Raw genomic sequence first — 25,394 nt, 5'->3', positions numbered from 1 at the left:
ACCATTTTTAAGCATACAGTTCAGTGGCATTAAGTACATTCACATTGTTGTGCAACCATCATCACTAACCATCTCCGCAACTCTTTCATCTTGTAAAACTGAAACTCTGTACCTATTACACAATTATTTTCCATTCTGTCTTGACTCCCAGCCCCTGGCAACCATCATCCTACTTTCCATCTCATGCATTTGACTACTCTAGGAACCTCATAGAAGTGGAATCATACAGTATTTGTTATTTTATGACTGGTTCATTCCATTTAGATTAATGTACTATATACTACGTTTCTGTGATTTAGTTTTTATTATTTTATGTTTGGTTACCTCTTGGGAAGGATAATTTTTGGCTCTGCAGGATGTGCGTGACACATACTCTTATCTAATGTGAAATTTTAGGGGAATAGTTTAAGTGCAGTTTTAATTGTGATTGTGGTGGGAAGAACCTGTCTGGGTTATGCCTAGGATTATATGTCACAGTAAATCCAAACTGAAATCTTTGATTTTTAAGCCATGGATTTTGTCCCATTTTGTTTTAGCATATTGTACTAAGGATCGAAATCATTGTCTTTTTTTCTTTTTTTAGTTGTTCATGGTTGATGTGTACTTACTCATGTTTGATGCCTTTATTCAAATAAGAAAATTAATAACTAGTAAATTATAGTAAATATACACATCTTCAGCAGATTAACCCAAAGTTATAAGGTCTTATAACCTCTTATGAAATCAAAGTCATAGGTTTGGAATTAAATATGTCTTCATTCAGTTCTCAGGGCAAAGGTTACATTCCTTACCTTAGCAAGCTAATATCCAAATTTAAACTTCTAACTCTAAGGTATGGTTAGTACAGATTCTTTTCCACTAAGGAAATAAAGTGGGTACAGTCCTCACAATGGTTCATAGACCTGTCATTTAAATTGGAGAGTGAATTAAATATAACAAATAAGAATAAAATATTTTTAGTTAACATTATAAACTACCAAGTATTTCTGAGTTGAACATCATTTTAAAGTAACATTTACTTTTATAAAGAAAATGGTTTTAATAGAAACTTTTAATATTTTATTCACTATTGTATTTTTTATTGCTTTATATAGCACATGCCAAAATTTAATTCAATTTCCATTAGTGGATACCATATGCAGGAAGCAGGGGCTGATGCCATTCTAGAACTGGCCTATACTATAGCAGATGGATTGGAGTACACTAGAACTGGACTCCAAGCTGGCCTGACAATTGATGAATTTGCACCAAGGTGAGTAAATTAAACTTAGGTATTATTTCAACATTAAGAAAATGCAGAGGCCATTTTATGAGTGTACAGCAAAATATATTAATAAAATGTATTTGTAAATGTAAATTTTATGCTGGATTTAGATTTTCTAATGTTTTATCTGAGTGATGAGAGAATAAGCTAATACTATTTATAATAAAAAATTGGAATTAAATTTGTCCACACTTCTTTGTAAATTAGAGGAATATCTTAACTCCCGCTGTTCAGAGAACACAGTAAACTTGCACATTTTAACAAATTATATTGAAATATAAATATAATGTTAAGACAGTTTTGCTCTTATGCTTTTAATTTTTCCATTTTTTTTTTTTTTTTTTTTTTGTCTTTTTTGTGACCGGTACTCAGCCAGTGAGTGCACCAGCCATTCCTATATATAGGATCCGAACCCCCCGCGGGAGCGTCGCCGCGCTCCCAGCGCCGCCGCGCTCCCAGCGCCGCACTCTCCCGGATGCGCCACGGGCTCGGCCCTAATTTTTCCATTTTAAAATATAGAAATCATCTATTATATTTTATATTTTTCTATTGCATTTGTGTAGTACAAATGTTTTTGGGTGCATGGTGCTATTAAAAACATTTTGTTGCAAAACAGCTTGATAATAAAATTGTATGAAAAATATGAAAAAACTTAAAGTTTATGCAGTATTTAAATTTGGGGTTCAAAAGTTAATCAATGTTTTGGTCAGTTCAGCAATCACTTCCTAAGTTTTGCTCCGGGCCAAGCACTAGCCTATATGCTGGCAATACATATAAGATGTAGAAACACGGTTTTTGCCTTCAGAGAGTTTATAGACTAGTGAATGCTCCTTTATACCAGGGATGTTGTGTACTTTATGACAGCAGTTCTCAAAGTGTAGTTCAAGGACTCCAGGAGGTTGCAAAAACCCTTTTTAGGGCTTTCTTGATTATATTGAAACTTTGTTTGCTTTTTTCACCTTCATTTTCCCAAGAGTTTACAGGGGCGTTTTCCAGAAGCTACCATTATGTGTAATACTACCATTCCAGACATGTGATGTAGCAACAGATTGAATGCAGAAGTAGATATGATATTCCAACTATCTTCTCTTAAGTCATACATTAAAGAGATTTGCAAAAATGTAAAAATAATTTTTTGTTTAGAGAAGTATAATTTTTTTCAAAAGAAATGTTACTTATGTTAACATGTTTTATGTTTATTGGTATTTTTAAATGAACTAGTAAATAAAATATGATAGCTACTATTGAAATAAACATTATATGGGATCTTCAGTAATTTTTAAGAGTGAAAAGGGATCCTGAGACCAAAATATTTGAGAACTGCTGTATTAAGAACTTCTTTCAAGTGTGTATCAAGAATTTTTATTAAGTTCTGGTTTCTTAAAGCTCACTTTGTTTTTTATAAGGAATCACAACTTTTGTGCCTTTATAAACAGGCAAGTAACTTAAATGTGTAAATCAGCTACAGAATATAAGATGAAAGGGAGTAGTGAGATTGGGGACAAATTGGAGAAATATATGCCTAGATCAAATGCACAATCATTTTTTTTTTTTTTTTTTTTTGGTGGCTGGGCAGTATGGGGATCCAAACTCTTGACCATGGTGCTATAACACTATGCTTTAACCAGCTGAGCTAACTGGCCAGTCCACAATCATTCTTTTCAAAGAAAACCTTTCTCGCTATCCAAATAAACTAAGTTTATTTATTTGTTTATTTGTTTTTCCTTTTGTAGGGTACCCCTGCCTTACATAATGGGTATTCCTAAAATCCTAAAATATTTTATTTTTAGAAGTGAATCTTTAATTAAAGACACAAGAGGAGATTTTTTTCCTAGAGAAAAACCAATTGCAAAGTGAATAATTCTTTCTTAAAGCAAATAATCAAAGCTATTTCTTTTGCATGCATTAAAGTGTACTTTTATACTTCTGTGTGTTAGTTTAAAGCTATGTAAATATATGTTCATTGATTTTAATTCAAGTTAAGTGTGAAATTAAAATCTGGAATTGATTTTCTAGTGTGTGATAAAATTAAAAACTAATTATTTTCTCTTTTATATTTTTAAATTTAATCCAATTCTGGTCTTAACATCACTATTTTAGGTTGTCTTTCTTCTGGGGAATTGGGATGAACTTCTACATGGAAATAGCAAAGATGAGAGCTGGCAGAAGACTCTGGGCTCACTTAGTAGAGCAAATGTTTCAGCCTAAAAACTCTAAATCTCTTCTTCTAAGAGCACATTGTCAGACATCAGGATGGTCACTTACTGAGCAGGTATGTATATAATTTAAAATATAGAATTTTAATAAAGTCATATATTTTATTCCAGTCAACAGGAAGTCAGGAAATAGATGTAAGAGCATAAATTGCTAATATTTGAAAATCATAAATATTCTGAAGCATAAGGCACATTTAGGTTTGTATTTATACACCTATAATAAATAAATAAAATTGGCTCCCTCTACTGGTTGACAACATAAAATCATTTAAATCTTAGTTTACCTAAGGTAAGCTCAGGGAGGACAGAAACCTCTCCTGAAGCGGAGGGACAAAAGCTCACTTGATCTTGATTTTCAGTGGGAATACAGACCGTGAAAGTGGGGCCTCACGAAAAAAAAAAAAAATCTTAGTTTACATGTAGTGTTGTTTTACTTTTATCTTTATTTAATTTTTTCTTGTATGAGTTATTTTAAAAATTTTTTTTCATTTTATGTGTTTATGGGGTACAATTTGTTGTTCCAAAACATGCATATGTTGTATAATGATATGATCAGAATACTTGGCATATCTATCACCTAAACATTTGTCATTTCTTTGTGGTTATAACATTCAATATCCTCTTTACTGGCTTTCTTGAGATACACAATACAATATTGTTACCTATTATCACCCTAGGACACCAGAACTTATTCTTCCTATCCAATTGTAACTTTGTAACTTTCTACCTGTCTACCAACCTTTCCCCGACTCACCCCCCACCCACTTTCCCTGCCTCTGATAATCACTATTCTGTTCTGTGTATCTCTTTTTTTTTTCCCTCTTTTTAGTTTTATTTCTTAACTGACCCATGATAATTGTATATATTTATGGAGTACAATATGATAATTGGATACATGTGCAATGATAATATCAGGTGCTTAGAATGTCCATCACCTCAACCATTTGTCACTTCTTTGCATTAGGAACATTCAACATCATCTTGATTACTTTTTTAAAAGTAAAAACTGTTTGATTATGAGGAAGAAGAAAAAGTCATAACTTAATATTCTTCTATATAATTTTAAGAGTTAAAATTCTTAACATTAAATTGCCTAATTAAAATTTTATTTTATACACATACATATTTTATTTATTAGAGTTATTTGATTTAAAGAGCATCCAATCAAACAGATTATTCAAAGACTATTATTAACCAGTTGGGTAATTTATTTTAATTTAATTTTATTCTGTTGAAAATTGTATAGTGATGACCTTGTTTTTAATACACGTTCTTTTTATATATTGAATTATTTTAATACATTTAAAAATATGTTTAAAATTACATTCCTTTTATACATTTGAAAGTGGAGAACTAGTATATATGAAATATAATTTCAGATCCTTATAAGTGGAGAAATAGAGATTTTCAGAGTTGGAAGGACTTTATAGTGTTTGTCTTAACCTACTTGTTTTTAGACATAAGGAAATTAAAGCTCAGATAGGTTCAATGAATTGCCCAAATCACAAATTAAGAATGCAACTAACTACAACCCAAATTTCCTGTCTTGTATTAATTACATTGTTCATCTGTTTTATTAGTCATTTATTGAGTGCCTATTTTGTGCATATCATTGTGGTAGATACTTTGAGTTATACAAAATAATTAAGAGACAATGAATTATGAGATGAAGAATCACATAATTTAAGTAGAAAATTTATACATTTGTGATGTACTTATAAAATAGTATTTAGGCAATGTGAAAATAAGCACAACAGATATTTGATGTTTCAGAAGATTATAAGAGAAAATGTTTTAGTGCCTAAGCTCAGACTAGACACCTTGACTCAATTCTGATTTTGGCTTGTTCACTAATTTATATAAGTTTATTTGATATTCCGATGCCTAATGTAAACATTGGCATAGAATGTATGCGGTATAGAAAATATCACTGCCTAATCCTATTGTTATTTACAGCTGCAATATCTACCAAATATTTTCTTGTTTTGTTTTTTTACTGAACGTTTTAGGATCCTTACAATAACATTGTCCGTACTGCAGTAGAAGCAATGGCAGCAGTGTTTGGAGGGACTCAATCTTTGCACACAAATTCTTTTGATGAAGCTTTGGGTTTGCCAACTGTGAAAAGTGCTCGAATTGCCAGAAACACTCAAATCATCATTCAAGAAGAATCTGGGATTCCCAAAGTGGCTGATCCTTGGGGAGGTTCATATATGATGGAATCTCTCACAAGTGATGTTTATAATGCTGCCTTGAAGGTCAGTTTCTCCTCTTTGCAACTTTGCTTTCAAGATTTATACATTTATAAAGATTTATAGATTTTTTGATTTATATATAAAATCATTTACAGATTTATATCAAGATTTATAAAATGCTTGACAGAAGAAGCGAAATTCAGATTTGATTTTATTGTTTTCAAAACTAAGACTTAATTTAAAAATACATATGTATTTGTATTTAAGTATTTTATACAAAGAGTTGAACAGACAACCAGCACTAAAAAGCATATACAGAAAAACAGCAAGCAGTCCTTTGTCTTCCACTTGTTTTTTTTCTGCTTCCAGGACCAAGTTACATACTTCTTTTTTGTTTGTTTGTTTGTATCTGCATAGTTTAAAATCACCTGCATGTACTGTTTCTTCTAATTCCATCAACTTTAGATGTTAGACTTTAGACATTATCTTTTGCTTTTCTAGTATGGTAGTTTAGTATTTTAGCTGATTCTTACTCTTTCTTTTCCTCCTCTCTTACTACCAAAATAATTATATCTCAATATAATTCTTCTTGAAGTCCTCTAATGTTCTCATTTGATTCAAACTGATTTCTCTCTAGGTCTGCTGACCATTGCTGTCTTTTGACTTCTCTTTGCCATTATCCTGGGATTATTTTTTCACTTCTTTGTTGAATTCTGACTCCTGAATCCCATGTCTATTTCTTTGTTATTTCGAAGCACGTCTCATAGCGACCTCCTAAAAAATGGTGCATGGGAGATGAATTATATAAAATGTTGCATGTTTGAAAATGTTTTTATTGTATTCTTGTACTCGACTGTTAGTCTGACTAGATTTGAAATTATTTCCATTCAGGAATTTAAAAACAAATGTATAAGCATTGGTCTGTTTTTTTATTCTAGCTTTTTATTCTAATTTCCAGTGTTTCTGATCAGAAAGTTTATGCCATTCTCATTCAGGATCTTTCTTTCTGAAAGCGATAGAATCTCTTATTATTTGTGTCAATGTGTAACTCTGTGTGTGTTTTTCTTCCTTTATTGTTCTGAACATTTGGTGGGTCTTTTCATCTCACCCTCCTTTTTGTATTTTCATAGCTCTGGGAAATTTGCTTGTTATTATTTCTTTGATAATTTCTTCCTGCCATTTTTCTATGGTTTCTCTTTCTAGAACTCCCAGTTATAAGATGCTGGACCTCCTTAAATAATAAATATGCTGATGTTCTTATCTTTTCTATAATGGATCTTCTTGACTTTTTGTTCTGTTTTCTTGGAGATTAGTAATCTTTATCTTTGTACTTGAATACTTTAACATTCATATATCATATTTTTAATATCCAAGAGCTCATTTTTATTTTCTAATTTTTCCCCTTGTATTGTATGTCATACTATTTTATTTCCTTGATGTAGAATTTCTTCTTCTTCTGAGGATATTGTTTGGTGTTTTATTCTGCATCCTGTATTGTCTTTATTTTCTTTGTGTGCTTTTTCCTTTAGTCTTATCATTCAGAATGTAGGCTTTTATTTCAGTAAGACATCTTATCTTTGCCTCTTTCTGTATTTTGTGTTTAATAATCCATTGCCTCTCTAGTTTATTTTCTGCAGACAGTAAACTTCAATTCTCCTGACAGAATGGGAGAAGGGTAGTTCCAAACTCTCAAGAGGTCTCTCTTTAGCTTTCTACCTTGCCCTCATCTTCTGTAGAATCCGATACAGATATGTATTTCTTGAATTTACAGGGAAAATCAAGTTTGACCTTGTTCCTTTCGGCTAGGTCATGTTTCATCTCACTATCAATATTTGGCTCTTATATATGAAGCTGTGATTGAAGATTTAGGTATTTTCTGGTTTTATTAAAAATGGAGTTATATCATTTCTCTGCTGCCCAAATCAGAAGTAAAATTGCAATTTGAAATATATTTTTCTTAAAGAGTCTTTATTCTGTGACTATGAGAACTTTGTGTAACTAAAAATAATGTTTAGAGAATTGATGTTATCTTTAGTTTCCTCTAAGAATTGAGTGAGAAGTTTTGTGTTTTCCAGAATATACTGGTTAGTTTTTCTGTTGTCTTTTCAAATAACTTTAAACACACAAATTCTAATTAATGCCCTTGATGTTTACTTAATTTTTTTCATGAAACATTGGCATTTAGTTTATAATTTATTAGTAATTATCTTAGTAATACTCATTACAAATTTGTATATTCAAAATATGAACTATAGCTCAATCTGTATAATTCAAATTTTCATGTTCTCTTCTGTTTTTATTAATCTGTTTTTCTTATTAGCTCATTAATGAAATTGAAGAAATGGGTGGAATGGCCAAAGCTGTAGCTGAAGGAATACCTAAACTTCGAATTGAAGAATGTGCTGCCCGAAGACAAGCTAGAATAGATTCTGGTAAGAAAAAATGGAAGAGTTATATATGAAATCCAGTATTTAAAGGGAAATATTAATATCTACCTGAAGATAACATATATAATTAGCAAAACAAAAATAATGGAAAAATGGAACTTGGGTAAAATTTTTTTCATATTTATTTCTATATGTCTATATCTGTGTTTGTATTTTTGCATGCGTGGATGCACACAGGCAAGCATATGTAAAAAGTATATGTGTATACATACCTATTATATATGTGTACGTGTGTGGGTGAATATTGACAACATTCTGAAGATGTCACTCTTAATGGTGCTTTTGCTTTGCGTTGGACCATTCATTCATTCATTGAATCAATGAATGCTTTTTTAGTCTGCTGTGTGTGAGGCACTTGCTATGTCTGGGCATACAACTGTGAACAGGACTTACATGGTCTCTGTGCCCATAGGAGTTACATTCTGATGAAACAGAAAATGAACAAGTAAATAAAATAATTACAGATTATGATAAGTGCTGTGAAAGAAACATGAACGAAGTAAGAAGGAATATAACTAGGGGTAGGGGTGGTAGGATGTCTTCAGATAAGAGTAATATCCTGGTAGTTTCAGGCAAAATATATTCTTTATCATGTAGGGATGTGTGTTTGTAATTTTGATTTATTACTTATAGATTTTTAAAGTATTTGTCCTTTATTGTTTTAAAGTGATTGGCTATAATAGAATTCAAGGAAATATTGGAAAAGCTATTGGATGTTACTTCTGTACCTTATAAATTTTAGATAGTAACTGCTCTGATTGTTTTTATTTTGTAGTGATAGAAGAGAGTTTATCAGAAATTCTAGGAAAGTGTGTAGTTTGAGAGAATAATAAAAGTCCTCCCTTACAGAGATTCTGATAGAAACCTGTTCTTTTCCCTTACACCCTCATCCTAGATTGGGATTTGCTGATTTATATGGAAGTTGCATTAAGAGTTAAGAATAATAATGTTTAAAAATATTAAATTTATAAGGAAAATACATGATCATCAGAGCATTACTCTTAGGCAATTATTTGTGAATAGACTCTACATATTATTTTCTTTTGGGAAATTAACAGGTTCTGAAGTAATTGTTGGAGTAAATAAGTACCAGTTGGAAAAAGAAGAATCTGTGGAGGTTCTGACAATTGATAATACTTCAGTGCGTATCAAGCAGATTGAAAAAATTAAGAAGGTATTAATAGGTCTTTTTTTATTATTTTCTGTGTTCTGGGCACTGGCTAAGCCCATGTATTATTCTGCTTAATCCTTACAACAACCACATGAGGTGGGTATTATTTTCCATCATTTTAAAGATAAGGAAACTAAAGATAAGAAATTGAGAAACTTGCTTAGGATAAATAATTGGATATGTTGTTATTGAAAAACACACTACAATAATAATACCTTCCATAATTTACAGATTAGAACTAAGGCTTAGATGATTATGTAACCCACTCAGAGTTAAAAACAAAATAAAATTCAGTGTCAGTATTTGACCCCAGGACTTCTCATTGTGATTTCTTTCCATTAGACAATCATTTCTGATACTACTAATAAAAGAATCGTTTGCTTTCTGATTTTTAAAATTCAACTATATTTGATAGTATGTTAGTAAGCTACAGTATATAGTGAACTTTGTTTATTTTGATTGAAACTAAAGTACTATATTTCCTTTTTATTTTCAATATCTCACTGAGATGATCCAAAGTATATGAAATAGTAAAATAGATAAAATGTATTAATTCTTACTGTTGTAACATATATTTGTTGTATGAAGCTACCTTGGCCTTCTAATCTCTACCTTTTGTAATTACTGTTATTTCCAAGTCAGAAAATCCCATAGTGGTTTTTCTCTGTTCACTTTCTGTTTGTTTAAGATATGATTTATTTTTCATAGTTCAAATGTTCTGTAAAAATCTAATAGACTTTGTCCAGTTAGATTGAATATATAATGATCATCTTCAATTTTTTTTTCATTAGAGTTAATGGCAAATATTTAATGATGTTATTTCCCCATCATCCTCAATCTAATAAGGAATAATGACTCCTCTATCACATTTTGTCATTTTTTTAAAAGGCCCTAGTTAGTATATAGTATTTTATTTTCAGTGACTATAAGGACTATAAGAGCCTTAGTATTTATTATATTTGGAAAACTCCTCTTCTCCTCTCTTATACTTTAGGTTCTTATTAACTCTACACTCTCAAAGTTTGAGGGTGTTCCATTTACCGTAAAAGATGATAAACCTTTGGCCAGCCACCAAAATATCAATAGAAATTTTAAAAAAGTAAAGATGATAAACCTTACTTGGAGCAAGAGAGAGAAATTAGTAATGATGATATGGGAATAATAGTTAACATTTACTGAGCGCTTATTATGTACCACACACTGTACTAAGTGCTTTTCTTGAATTATTATTGTTTCTGTGTATTATTTAATTTAACAGGTAGTTACTATTTTTATTCTCATTTACAGATGAGGGAACTGGTGATTGGAGAGTCTCATTTAATTGCTTAACTTTACACCATAAACTGGGAAAGCTGGGATTTGAGTGCAGCATTCCTGACTTTCGTGTCAGTTTAGGAGAAATTGAGGCACTGATGTAATTTTTTCCTAATTTTGAATCTAGAATCAATCTTAGGACCGTGACCAAATCAGAGTTCTTCCATTATGAAAATTAATTTTCACCGTAACTAAAATGAAGAGATATTTGTATAGTGAAACGTGTTTCTGCTGCAGTAATGTGAGCTCTTTTCAATACTGGAGTAAAGTTTATATTTTCTCGTACTTACCTTTTGCAAATGGTTGCAATATTTTTACTACTGGTAATGTTGACATTTTTTTTTCAAACTGAACCACCTCAGTGGTAATTTTATATTAAGTTGTTTTCTCCAATTCTCCAATCCCCAGCCCCAGTTAATTTTAGAATGTATTTTCACTCCATGAATTTTTAGCAAACTTGTTCAGATAATTATAGCAAACTACCTAATCTAAGGATGACTAAATTTTTAGTAAATCTGAAAAGGTGTACTTTGAGCAAACTCAAATGTCACCTTATTTATGAAGCTTACAGTGATCGATATCTATAATAGCACCTACTCCACTGTCCCAATCACTTCTTTATTTACTCTATTGTATTTTTCTGTTAAATTGTGTGTTTATTTGGTTATGTGTTTATTGTTTCTCTTTTTTTCTCCAAATAAAATCTAAGGTCCACAAAGACATGGACTTGGTTTTTTGCAATATCACCAGGACTAGAACAATGCTAGTCATGAATAGGTGCTTAATCAATATGTATCCTCTATTTTAATTAAATTAGAAAATGTTTATGAAGATAATTATTGTTTGAGTTGAACAACTTGGAATACTGTGTATTCAGGAATCATCTATGTCTTAAAACATGATTGCTAAAAGTGCATGTTCAGGATTGAATTGCTAAGCCATGTAAATGTCATGTTGGTTGTATAAATAGGTTTTATTTATTTATTTATTTTTGCTGGCCAGTACAGGGAAGGTCATATTTACAGAAGCTCTTGTTTTCTAAAACCATGACTCTACATGCTTATTACTGTTACTTATAAAATTAAGATTTGTTGAATGCCTTTGCTATGTCAGGAATTGCCTTGAATATGCATTTTCTTGTTTACCTTTATAAGAACCATATTCTTTTCATTAATACCATTTGCCAGAAGATTGATATGGAGAGATGTTAAATAATTTCCTTATGTCCATTCAGCTAGCAGATGTCAGAGGTGGAACTTGAACCTAGGTGTGACTCCTGTGGTAGTAATGTTTGACTCCTTACTAGTGTCTTTCCAACATTTTTGACCATGATTTACAGTAAAAAATACATTTTACCTACATGTCTACCTACACACACATGTGTATTCAGATGTATGTGAACACACACATAACTAAAATGGAAGTTCCACAAAATAATGCTTGCACAAACTATGTGCAGTAAATTAGATATTTTCTATTTTAATTCTTTAAAAATGTTGATCACAATCCATTAATTCTATATCACCATCCTCTCATGGATTAGGACTTACAGTTTAAGAAACAGCACCCTATACTACATTTCTTCTCCTTTGATTAGAAGTTTAGATCACAGAAAAAAATGTAGGCAACTGAATAAAATGAAGAAAAATGGGCATTTTCATAGAGAATTTGGTTTTGGTTTTTTTTTCTTGTCCTAATATAAATTCTCTGTCCCACCTCTGCTTATATATACTGAATATTTTTAGTGGCATCTTAAGCAGTGTCATATTTCAAACTCTTACAAGTGGTACAACTTGTAGAAAATTGAATTTAGGTAACTTTGTTTTGGCAAGGTGTCACAGCAGAGAAGAGCTAGGACCTGGGGAAAAGTTTTTGACCATAGTTTCATTACTTTTCTCTCTCTGTCTTAGTCTCTCTGTCTCTGTCTCTCTCTCTCAAGATTTTTACATACAAAGAACAGCAATATACATACATATTATTACCAATATATTGTTAAGTAGCTAAAGGAAATCTAAAATGTAACTAAAAATTCTCTAAATTCTAATCTGTTATTTTGTCCTTTTTACTATTAATCTTTGATGTTCCTTAGAAATGTTTCACATAAAAGACACACTTGTTTTCAGTGTCTTGCTGCTTTAGAAAAGCCTAAGTAAGTGCTCCTTGGGAAGGTCAGCACTATAATTACCCTGCTTTTTTCTGATTTGTCAGGGTTACACCAAATTTAATATAATTTTAGAAAATCCTGAGCGAATGAACAAATTGAATGAATGAAATTCCTAGGTTATATATTATTCACTTTATTTTTTTTCTCATTTTGGGGGTGAGGATTATGGAAAAATTTCCATGGTATTATCAGGGTCTCTAATCCCCTGATCTCTGTTTTGGTCTCTGTTTACATAAATTGTCCCTTTCTTTGACATTTCCCATAAGATCAAATCTACCAGGGATCAAGCTTTGGCTGAACGATGTCTTGCTGCACTAACTGAATGTGCTGCCAGTGGAGATGGAAATATTCTGGCTCTTGCAGTGGATGCAGCTCGTGCAAGGTGAGAATATATAAATTTGGAGATTTCCAAAACTAAAATTGACAAGTTTAGCTTTTCAGAGTATACTTAAATAAAAAGTTGATCCTATAAGCCATGTGAACTCAAAAGAAAATAATGGAAACCATAATAAATTTAATTCTTGTTTTACTTAAACATCTGTGCATTTAAAACATCCATATATTTTTAATGGAGGATATTAATACTTTTATATTTCACTGTGGCTCAGGACATTTGAAGCTATTGTAACTCACTGATTTGCAGGTTGAAATTTTATGTACTCTCAAGTGTGTCATTGGGCTTATGTGACTACCTTGATATTTTACCAGTTAAAATGGCTTTTGCAGGTAGGAACGTTAATCTGAGAATTGATAGGAAACCTTGTTGCCATGCTATTGCTTTTGAATCATTCTTAGTCATGAAGCAACCGGAACAACCACTAATTTATCCATACCCTGTCCCAGTCCTCCTTCCCTTTGTTAGAGCTGTGTACTGTTTTAAGAGTAGAATAATTTTTAATTGTTCCCTGTCTCCTGTTGACATTTTGGCCTATTGCATTTGGTTTTGTATTGTAATATAACTGGTTTTACTAAGTTCACCACTGACCTCTTCTTTACTAAATATTGTGGAGATTTTTTAGTCCATATCTTCACTTCTATACAGTATTTAACAATATTGATCATTTCTTCCTTCTTGAAACTTTTTGCCTTTATAACCCTTAACATCCTCCTTTGTTCCCTAACCTTTGCCATCCTGCATTTAAGAACAGGCTGAATAGAAAAACAGGAGCTAATTTCTTGTTATACCTGCTTCTGTGTTATCATAGGCACAAATGGCAAGGTAGAGTTTTTTGTACTTGCTGCCTAGGAGGATTGTTTGCAAGGATACATTAAATCAATAAAAATAGTACCTGGAACAGAATATGGCACTAAATAAGTGTCATTATTTTTATATGTTATGCTATTTTAAAGTTATCTTGTTACATTATATATGATACATAAATATATTAATCTATATAAATGTATTATATTAAGAAATGGAAAGGGTCTGAGATTTTACCCTTGTTGCAAGCTAATACATTATTCTGTAAAATTTCATGGGTTGCTGGTTGAAGATATGAGACCCCTGGGTCAGAAATGAAGGACAGTGCATTACTGCAGTAGCAGTAGCCAGAGTATCAACAGTCTTTACGCAGGCTCCTCTGAGCCCAGTTCCTACAGGGCAATGTGAAAAGGGCCAGATGATAACTCATGTACAGTTGACTAGGTTGCATTCCAAGAGAAGAATCCTAAGCTTAGGGATTCTGAATCTTTTCTAAAGGGTAACAAGCATGCCTGCCCTTTGTTCTAGAGGGAGACATCATCGTATTGGAAAGTAAGCAAACCTACCCTTTGCTCTGGAGGTAGACAATATCTCTCTCCTCCAAGAGTATCACTGTACAGGCATCTTTGAAAAACTAGTCCAGAATAAAGAGCAATCAGTGCTTTGCTTCACAGGACATGCAGAAAAGTGTCACTAAATAAATTATTTTTGCTTTTAGGTATTTATTGCTTAATATAATGAACTTTTAAAAAACATGTTAGTTTAAATGGTTAAGGTGTAAATAGTATGTTTTTGGGGGGCTTTTTTTTTCTTTCCAGTTTTAATTTCATAAGAGAAATTAGATGACTTCTCTGCTTAAAATTCTCCCACGGTTTCCCTATTTTTTAGGTTAAAACCAAATGTTACCATGGCCTGCAAGATGTGCTAGATGTAACTCTTGCTTCTCTCTCTGACCTCATCTACTTTGCTCACTATGCTGTGCCCCCACTCTCCTTTCTATTTTGAGAACACAAAACATTTTCCTACATCTCAGAGCCTTTGCATTTAGTATTTCCTCTTTCAAACGTTCTTTCCCTTTATGTTCACTTGGGTTCTTCCTTCTCATCATTTATTTCTTAGTTCAAAAGTTGTATCTTCACATCTTCAGTATCTTCAAATTAGCTCTTCCAGACAATCCATTCTGCCTTTGACTGTTTTAGTGTCTTCATAATATTTATTACCATACGAAATTATCTTATGAATGTATTTGCTTGTGCATTGTCTGTGTCCTTTATTTAGATGACAAACTGTATAAGAGCAGTCACTTTTGGGGCTTTTATTTATCACTCTCTCTATCTACCAGCACCTGGCACATATTAGACACACAGTTAATGTTGAATGAATTAATGAACAAATGGATGAAATATGTTAAAAGATTCACTTCTTATCAAAAAATGTCAGTGGGACTTTTGCTCTTTATCCATTTGTATTGTTAAGTGATGAATTATTCAGTAACTTTCAGATACCTATCTATTTATAGTTTTTAGATCATACAGTCATTTTTTTGGTTGATAAATGTTGAAAAGAGGTTATGATGCATATAGGCATCCAGAATCACTTTTTTGTAAGTATTCTCAGGAAAAATGCTTTCATAGTACATTAAAAACATTCTTATTTAGATATTTGACTGCTTTTTTTTTTTTTTTTTTTTTACTTAGGTAATATGATGTGTCTAACTGTATTGAATATTAAGGTAAACAAATGCGTTTATCTCAAAATAATAAAGTTAATGGAATCACCTCTTAATATTTTAGATGTACAGTTGGAGAAATCACAGATGCCATGAAAAAGATATTTGGTGAACATAAAGCTAACGATCGTATGGTGAGTGGAGCATATCGCCAGGAATTTGGAGAAAGTAAAGAGATATCATCTGCTATCAATCGGTAATATGTGACATTACTTAGGTCAGAATTTGATCTTTTCTGTGAATTTGATCTTTTCTGTGAACATAATTCCTTTGAATCTACTGAGAGCTTAATTTTCTCACATACAGAAAGTGTTTGAATTGACTTTCCTGTTTGTTGGTAGTTCTAGTAAAACTAATAAATATTAAACTTAATATTAATTATTATTATTTATATTACATATAATACATTACATATGGTTCATGTAATATATTTAATTCATTTATGATATAATTATATAATTATATATTGTATAATATAACTATTAATGAGATTCTGTATAATGGTATAGTATATTATACTATTATTTACTAATTGATAAATACTAAATTAAATATTAAAACTAACATAGATTTACTAAAATTAAAAATATTTTGAACTTTCATCATAGTCCTCTCTGGGAGTTTCTCATTTCAAACAGATTTTTAACTAACACTGTTATTGCTTCATAGCCTCCAGATATATAGATTTCAATCTGCTTACTATGATAGACTTTCGTAGTTTCTTAAATTTGTTTACATTGTTCAATTGCTTGAATAATTATAAAATGTTTATTTTTCTATTTGAAAGTAAACATTTGCTTAGCAACTACACATAAAATCAGTCTTCACCGAACTGATAATAAGTGATACTTCCACAGCATGATTTGGAAATACAGATTAATATGATCATTTTTCTTGAGTGTAAAAACTGGCATCTTGGTGATTGGTGTACTCAACCTTTGTAACAAACTTCCCACAAAATTTTATGTCTATACTTATATACTAGATAAATATCAAAACAGCCAGTGTGAAAGTCATCAAAATGGAGCATTTTTTCTTTTAACAAAAATAAATGTACTGCTTTTTTATGTTGGGTGTAAAGGTCAACTTAAGCAGTTAGCATTTTCTTTATACATTATTATAAGAGACCATATTGCAGTCAGCTTGGGGGAGTTCACAGTTGTGAACGGTAGGTGAGGTATGGACAATTCAAAATAGCCAGTGAGTCACGTATATGTATAAATGACTCTGAAAGGCACTTTTTAGTTTATATTTAAATATTTCTTAGTACTATACTCTTGAGAAGGTAGAAAGTTGTCATTTTTTCATCTTGTTTCACTGTAATATTCTCAGTGATAGGGGCTTACAGACTGTGCCATCTTTCAAATTTTCCTCTAAGGCAAGGAGATGGTAACCACATTAAGGCTTTAATGGAGCTCTCAATGTGAAATAGACATATTAAAAAAATGCAAGTAAAAAGATTAGATGTTTGTAAATAAACTTGAATGATTTGCTATGAATGAATTACAGTTTTTATTTCCTCACTTTGGACAATTAATATTTAACTGTTGTTATATTTTAAATTGTTCATTCATTAGGGTTCATAAATTCATGGAACGTGAAGGTCGCAGACCTCGTCTTCTTGTTGCAAAAATGGGACAAGATGGTCATGACAGAGGAGCAAAAGTTATTGCTACAGGATTTGCTGATCTTGGTTTTGATGTAGACATAGGTCCTCTTTTTCAGGTACAAAAAATTGTGAGGAATTTCAAAAAGTATGCCATAAGTCACTTACATTTAGAAAAAGTAGGAAAATGATGATAGACTAAGATGATTTTTTAAAATTTGTGAAAGAAGAACATGTTCAACAGGTTCTCTATTTTTAGTTATCAGTTTTTTTAATTGAAACATAATTGATTATACATATTTTTGAGGTACAGAGTTGAATATCAGTACCTATGTACAATATGTGATGATCAAATGAAGATAATTAGTATATGCATCATCACAAAACATAATCATTCTTTGAGACCCTTTACCAATTCTCGCTACCTCCGTCTCCTACCTCTTTCCCACTTCTAGTAACCAAAGCTCTGTTCTGTTCTTTCTAAAGTTCAGTGTATTATTGTGATTGTTGTATCTTTCCTTCTTTCTTTTTTATTTGTTTATTTTTAGCTGCCACTTTTGCATGAAGACATGCAGTATTTCTCCTTCTGTATGTGGCTTATTTCACACAACATAATTTTCTCCAAGTTTATCCATGTTGCTCTGAATGGCAGAATTTCATTCTTTTTTTATGGCTGAGTAGTATTCCATTGTGTATGTATACCACATTTTCCTTTTCAGTTGTCTGTTGATGGACATTTAGCTTGGTTCCATCTCTTCGCTATTGTAAATAGAGCTGTAATAAATATGAGAGTGCAGGTATTCCTTTGACATCATGATTTCTATTCCTTTGGGTATATACCCACTAGTGGAATTGCTGGAACATATGACAGTTCTAATTATACTTGTTTTCCATAGTGGCTGCACCAATTTACAGTCCTACCAGCAATGTAGGAGGGTTCCCCTTTCACCACATCCTCCCCAGCATCTTTTATTCTCTGTCTTTTAGATAATAGACAGTCTAAATGAGGTGAGATAATATCTCTGTGGTTGTGATTTGCATTTCCCTGATGCTGAGTGATGTTGAGCATTTTTTCATGTGTCTGTTGACCATTTGTATATCTTCCTCTGAGAAATGTCTATTTGGCTCTTTTGCCCACTTTTAAATCTAGTTACTTGTTTTTTACTGTAATGAAAGCAATCTGTGAAAATCAATTAATACTTTGCTGTTTCAGTAAAGTGTATAGAATATTTTATTATTTGTAAATTGTCTTAACGCATTCTTTATATTATTAAAATTTGTGTGTGTGTGTGTATGCCTACTTTTTTTTTCTGGTGAGGTGGGTAGTCACTACCACACACCACTTGAAGAGGGTCACCTGATTAATAATTTGTCACAGAGGGGCACACCTCTGCCAGAATCATGGTGTCATGGTATCATGGCAGAGAGGCAGCATGGAAAAAATATACTGACCTCTTTCTCTTCCACTTGGAAAATCTGTCCAGAGCCAGAGAGCAGGGGAGTCTTATGTAGGGGTGCAGTCTCTGGGGCACTGAGCAGGGTAGAGAATGAATCCTGGGGTTGTACAAGGGCAATAGAACTAAAAGATATTTAGCAAATAACCTATAGTACTTAGTAGTGAATGTGGACTTTGAAAGAATGGGAGAGTCTTAATAAAGTTTTCCAGATTTTCAGCATAGAATCTGGTGCCATTCACTGAGATAGTTCTTGAGGAAGCAAAGATGGGTTTGTTGGAGAAGATGCTGTACTGGATTGAAAAGTGTTCTCCCAATATTCATGTTTACCCCGAGGCTCTGAACATGACCTTATTTGGATATAGGGTCTTTGCTGATGTATTATTTAAGATACTGGAATGGGGTGAACCCTAAATCCGATAGGACTGTTATCCTTATAAGAAGAGAAGACAGACACACAGAGGCACATAGGGAAGAAGGCCATGTGATGACAGAAACAGAGATTGAGGTGATGCTGCCGCAAACTGAAGAATGCCAAGGATTGCTGGCAGCCAAGAGAAGCTAGGAAGAGGCAAGGAAGTATTAGTATTCTTCTCTAGAGACTTTGGAGGGAGCCTGGCCTTTGTAGGTACCTTTTATATGAAATGATTTAAGTACATGTAGATTAGTAAAGCAATGTCACAAACATTGCAGAGAGTGGATAAGATCTTGAGTAACTCAATTCATAATTTACTACTTGCAGATGTCCTTTGTGATTCTGTATTTAAAACCGATTAAATCCAGTTAATAGGTGAGAAGCAAACCGTCCTTGGCACCATCCCATCTTTTATTTATGCACTTGCCTGGATGTGGTAGCTCCTTAGTTAGTTTCTAGCATTTTCACATTGATATTTGGTCCATATATTACAGTTAATTTGGTGTCTCTATGGGAGAACAAGGGTTTGGACATTCCTAGTCCTCCATCTTGCTGACATCACTCACATACTGTTTAAAAACTAAGATTCCCTTTTCCACATTGTATTCTGTGTTCAGTATTTTACTTCTTCATAAATACTATATAACATGTTGCTGTGTACTGCACAACCACTGAATAAATGTTGATAATGAAGACAACAGATGTACTTTAAAAAAACTAATGAGAGATACTGTTTTCCTGATATTGCTTCTTTATCTTGATTGTTTGGGAGAGCTTTTATGTATTTATATATATAACTTAAACCTAATTGATTAATTCTAGTGCTAGAAGCAAATATAGCATTGATGTTTATTGCATCAATAGAATAAGTGGTATTTATGATCTGAGAATGATGAAATGTGGAGTGATATTCACATTAAGATTTTAAATGAAGAAAATCTTGGAAAATTGATTTAAGTAGTTTAACACTTTTAAAACAGTTTTTTTTTTTTTAGTCTTTTCCTAGGAATAAATGATGATTTGTCTCTTTATGTTCTGATTGTTTAGACTCCTCGTGAAGTAGCCCAGCAGGCTGTGGATGCAGATGTGCATGCAGTGGGTGTGAGCACACTTGCTGCTGGTCATAAAACCCTAGTTCCTGAGCTCATCAAAGAACTTAACTCCCTTGGACGGCCAGATATTCTTGTCATGTGTGGAGGGGTGATACCACCACAGGTATTTTCCATCTCCTATTTTTCTAGTACTGTGATGGGAATCCTGAGTACTAATAGCTTATACGTGGTTCTAAAGGTAAATTTGTTGTAGATTTAGAGCCAAATTATTTCCTGGTGATTTCATTAAGTAAATTCTATAGAATCCAAAAGTAGTCAATATTGTTTTCTATTTAAGCTATATTGTAATTTATTATGCATACTTTGACAGTTTATAAAGCTTCTATGAGAGAACTACCTCCTTGCAAACCGGTAACCTATGATAGATATGTACCTTCTTCATATTCAATAAGCAGTGATGAAGAAGGAACAGGATAAGAGTAATAAAACCTCACGACTTGAGTAGAGAACAATGGTAAGCACACAGCGAAAGTGTCAAACCCTAGCTAAAGATCTAGTGAGGTCTCTGTGTCCCGATGGTGAGTGAGTCCTTTAGTTTGCTTGCTTCTGTTTTAGAGGAGCTACCTTGTCCATTTCCTCCGTGTTCCCATCCTAAATGTTGCCCTACTTCAGAGTTGTGTCAGTTACATGTCCTGTAAAACCCCCTTTACTGTTTGAGCTAATTTGATTAGGGTATGGTTTTCTTGGAGCCAAAAGTATCCTAATGCAGATATAAATGGAATCAGTTTGTGCTGAGAATTATAGGCTGAATGGGGAAAAGGTGGATACTTGAACAACAATGTGGAGGATCCCCTTAGGAAAGGAGAATTGGATGCCAAGTAACAATGATGTCAGTTAATTTATTAATGAGGTGGAAGACATCTACATATTACATTTCTGATTAGTTGAAATAATTAGTTAAGGTATAAACAGGGTCTATTTTCAATTATACTAAATTAATCTTCTTTTACTGAAAATGGAAAAAATATTGATTTAGAAGAACTGTATATAAGGCTGTCCTGAGTAAATGATTCATAGATGCTACAAAGGCCCCACCACTATAGCAGGAATCTGTCAGTGAAATGTAACCTGATTTCCAGCTATACAATTTTTTTTCTCCATTACCACTCAGAATATAGAATAATGAATTTATGCACTACTTATGAAATGAGAAAATGCATATGTGAGATTGTGCATTACTAATAATGAAATTGTGAGATTACTAATAATGCGGGACTAGTGAACAAACTACACATTTATTTCCTTTCTAACAACACAGTATTTAATGCGATATAGTCAACACAAAATTCCTTTTGTTGACACACTTGTCTATTTTCATGAATGTAGTTTATTATTTGGTAAGGTAAAGGGCTGCTGTTATTTATTGCTGTACATTTATGGAACACTTCTGTTTTAGAATATATACTGCAGTTTTAGAATCTGTAATACCAAAGCTCAGGCATGATATTAAAATGTAATTAGGCAGCAGGAAATATTTGAATTGAAACATGAGTTCAGAAAAAATATAGGCCTGTTATGTAAGTGAGCTGACATTTTCAAGAAGTATATTTCACACAATTTTTATTAACCATCTGGATATTTGAATTAGGTGTTTGCCATACTCTTTTCCCCATGAATTTAAAGACTAAGGACCATTTTCTGTGTCACATTTCTATGTTAATATGGGTGTCCTTTATTATGTAATAATAACAGTCGATACCCTATATTTTTCTCATTTGTTTGCACTGGATACATAAAATGCTTCTATTATTCAATTGAAAGTCACTTAGGTTTTAAATAATAAGGCACCAACATATAGTGGTTAATCAAACAGGTGTAGTCCTTTCCATTGTGGCTCTCAACAGTTGCTGCAGTTTGATTAAATAACTATGGTCTAGCCTCACCAATATGTTACAGTAATCAAGATGTTCTAACACTCTTAGACCCTCTTGTGACCTCCAAGTATTTTAGGCAAGTACAGCAGACTCATGATGCCTACTACCATCGCGAAGCAGGCAATATGATATTCCTGGCCCAGTTAAGTGGAGGCCATTTTAAAATAATACTTTTTTATTTGGAAATAATTTCAAATTAACAAATAACATGCCAAAGTAAAAATAGTATGAAGGATGCCTATATGCCTTTTACCCAGACTTACTTATTGCTAACATTTTATCACCTCACTAAGGTACATTTTACAGGGCTTATGTAAAATTTAAGTAAGTCAAAAACCTTTTTTTCAGTTGCAACATTTTGCAGTTCTCTCCCAGTTGAGTTCTCCATTCTAAATTCATAACTCAAATGTTAGGACAAATGGTACACAGCATTATCAGGAAAGAGAGAAGGAGATAACCTATCAATCTATCCTCAATTTGGAGTTGATCGTTATTACATGTTTCATCCAGTTTTCTTATGAGCTCTTAAAATACATACCACCTGCTCAAGAATGATGATATGTTTTGAGTGCCTTTATGTGCCAAGTTCTGGCAGTACAAAAATGATTGGACATTATCTTTGCTCTCAGAAGTTCACAGACTAGAAGAAGACAAGTTCAATAAGATGTTAAGTGTCACTGCAAAATTATAGTATTATAAGAATATTATAAGGATATAATACAGACAGAAAAGAAGTGGCTGGGGGATAATAGCATAACCATATAATTTATCATCCAAATATGATCACTTGAGAGTGGAAATAGGTACTATTAAAAAGGATGCTACAAAAGTAAGCACAAACCAGACAGACTGTCTTGTTATATGTGGTCTCCCTAGTCAATAAGGATCAGGGGCTGAAAGCATTCCTAACCTTTATGTTATAGCTACAAGTGTTCTGATGTTAAAACAGCCTAAAGTCTAGAGCAGTATTTATGCCCTGGAAATCTTTTCACTCAAATTTTGACTACCACTAAAGTAAACTTAACAAATACTAGCAACAGAGAATGGAAAAAATGAGATAATCTTCATTTATAGAAAATCTAATTCCATCATGAGGCCATATTCAAAGTAGCACACTATCCGCTAGCCACAGACAAAATACTTAGGAGGAAATAAATAGCTCCTGGCTATTGGTAGCAGTCCCTATCAAGGAAGAATTTGTTAGCCCCAAATGCCAATACTATAGCAATTGAGAAAGTATTGGGCATTGGGGGCAAAGAAGAAAGGACAGGGATTATCATTTTTATTTCCTTGAAACTGGAAATAGTGTCTCTTTTATTAATTAAACAAATTCTTTCAACAGGATTATGAATTTCTGTTTGAAGTTGGTGTTTCCAATGTATTTGGTCCTGGGACTCGAATTCCAAAGGCTGCTGTTCAAGTGCTTGATGATATTGAGAAGTGTTTGGAAAAGAAGCAGCAATCTATGTAACATCCTGTTTTTGTCTTAGCATTTTTCTAAAATATAATTTTAGTTACGATTAAAGATGAGGGTAAAGCTGTGTCTTCAATTTAATTCCAACACCAGATAGGTACTTTTTTGAACACTATACATTAAAATACCTTACTTATAAGGATATTGTTATGCTGTAAGTATGTGTGCAGTTTCACTTTAAAAAAAAAAAAAAAAGAATTGTTCCTAAAAACTCTCCATAACAATACTTTATCAGAAACTCTAGACAAAGGTATATAAAAAAATCATGGTGAAATATCGTTAGAAATATTTCTTATACATCTATTTACTTTCTATTTTAAAATTAAACATTACCTAAAAAAACCTGATTAGATTCATTCCTCAATTTAGTATTACATCGACTTAAGCACCAGAAAATAAGATCCACATATCAATAAAATAATGACATCTATCTTGGAAAAAATAGTGGAGAGTATTTATGTGGGGAAATAGATTGTAGTTGTGGTCTTCAGCCAAACTCTACCAGAATCACTCCAATAAAAGTGTATTAAATCAAACACAGCAGGATGAAATAGGGGGGAAAGGGCAGAATGTTTCCTCAAGTCTGATTTTACTTTCTTCCTCAGTATGAACAAATGACCTTGTTATTGCTGGGCTTGGCTCAAGACCCAGGAGAGTGGATGTTTATGAACATTCCCTTAAATGAAAGTGCTTAGGTTGCTAATATGGCATCCTCCAGAATAGTGATGTCAGCTGTGGGTGTAGGTCTATGATAAAGAATTGAGGTTTTCAGATCCAGAAAGGTACTACATTACATAAATTTGCTCATTAAAGATTAGTTGCAAAAATAAAAATAGCACAAAAAACACCTGCACTTTGCTTACTAAAAGATTTGCTCATTAAAGAAGGAAAGTTGTTTTTTATTGTTGACATAATTTACTGAATGAATATAAAATAATTGATTTTTTTGTAATGAATTTTTATTGTATTTTGTTAGGTTAGAGAACAATCTTTTAGAAAGTATTATATGTTGCTATAGAATTTACAAATTACACTGTAACGCAACTTTAATTTTCAGAACATTACTATTAGAATGGTATTGTCATAAGATTGTTCCCATCTTACAGATGAGCAACGTGACTTCCAATCCAGTGATATATTCACTGTGCCATTTTATTGATTTTTCCTTATAAAAAAATGTGTATTAATTCAGTAAGTATGTGGTTTCTGTGATGTGTTTAATTGTGCGCTGGGTGATGTGTGAAATGAACTCATCTTTTAGAAATTTACAGTTCTTAACATTCAGTGTCTTTTGAGTAGACCATTTTTCAAAGAAGAATAGCAGCTACCTGCTACCAAATTTTACATCCATTATGTATCTTTTACCTGGACCCAGAAGTACTGGCTCACTGTCTGAAAACCTGTTTCCTGAAATATTCATTGGCATGACTCATAGGAATTAAATTTGGCCTTACTTTAAGATTAAGTTTTCTCTTTATTATTATATCTAGAAAATGTCAAAACTTAAATACTTAAGTGGTATTTATATTCCAAAATATTACAAAGAAATTTTACTTTATATCTAACTTTTATTACTGTCCTCATTTTTTGGATGAAAACTTCTGTGCCCACTAAGGGACAGACTTTTGGAAATGGTCAGGACAATGACTAAGTATAAAATAGAAGTACATACATGTTTTATACAGATAAGCTATCCCATATTCACCAAATAGCGTTATAGAATATTAATGGATCAGGAAGAAATTTCTTTCTCATTTC

At 32.2% G+C, this 25,394-nt stretch overlaps 1 protein-coding gene across 3 annotated transcripts in view; it reads left to right on the top strand.

Moving 5' to 3' along the window:
- Positions 1-24,827, top strand: part of MMUT (methylmalonyl-CoA mutase) — a 32,739-nt gene extending 7,912 nt beyond the window's left edge. For 2 of the 3 annotated variants that reach the window (XM_063096592.1, XM_063096593.1), the window contains exons 4-13: positions 1,095-1,252; positions 3,365-3,536; positions 5,490-5,738; positions 7,996-8,107; positions 9,181-9,296; positions 13,038-13,153; positions 15,766-15,897; positions 17,279-17,426; positions 20,224-20,391; positions 23,505-24,827. In XM_063096592.1, the coding sequence (XP_062952662.1) occupies positions 1,095-1,252; positions 3,365-3,536; positions 5,490-5,738; positions 7,996-8,107; positions 9,181-9,296; positions 13,038-13,153; positions 15,766-15,897; positions 17,279-17,426; positions 20,224-20,391; positions 23,505-23,633 (1,500 nt within the window). In that variant the 3' untranslated portion in view covers positions 23,634-24,827. The remainder of the gene's footprint in view (positions 1-1,094; positions 1,253-3,364; positions 3,537-5,489; positions 5,739-7,995; positions 8,108-9,180; positions 9,297-13,037; positions 13,154-15,765; positions 15,898-17,278; positions 17,427-20,223; positions 20,392-23,504) is intronic. The other variant, XM_063096594.1, reaches the window with a different exon arrangement.
- The last annotated feature ends 567 nt before the right edge of the window (positions 24,828-25,394 follow it).

The sequence above is a fragment of the Cynocephalus volans genome, chromosome 5, assembly GCF_027409185.1.
Source record: "Cynocephalus volans isolate mCynVol1 chromosome 5, mCynVol1.pri, whole genome shotgun sequence".
Taxonomy (NCBI): domain Eukaryota; kingdom Metazoa; phylum Chordata; class Mammalia; order Dermoptera; family Cynocephalidae; genus Cynocephalus; species Cynocephalus volans.
The sequence above is the reverse complement of the archived record's forward strand: the minus strand, read 5'-3'. Positions and strand labels throughout refer to the sequence as shown.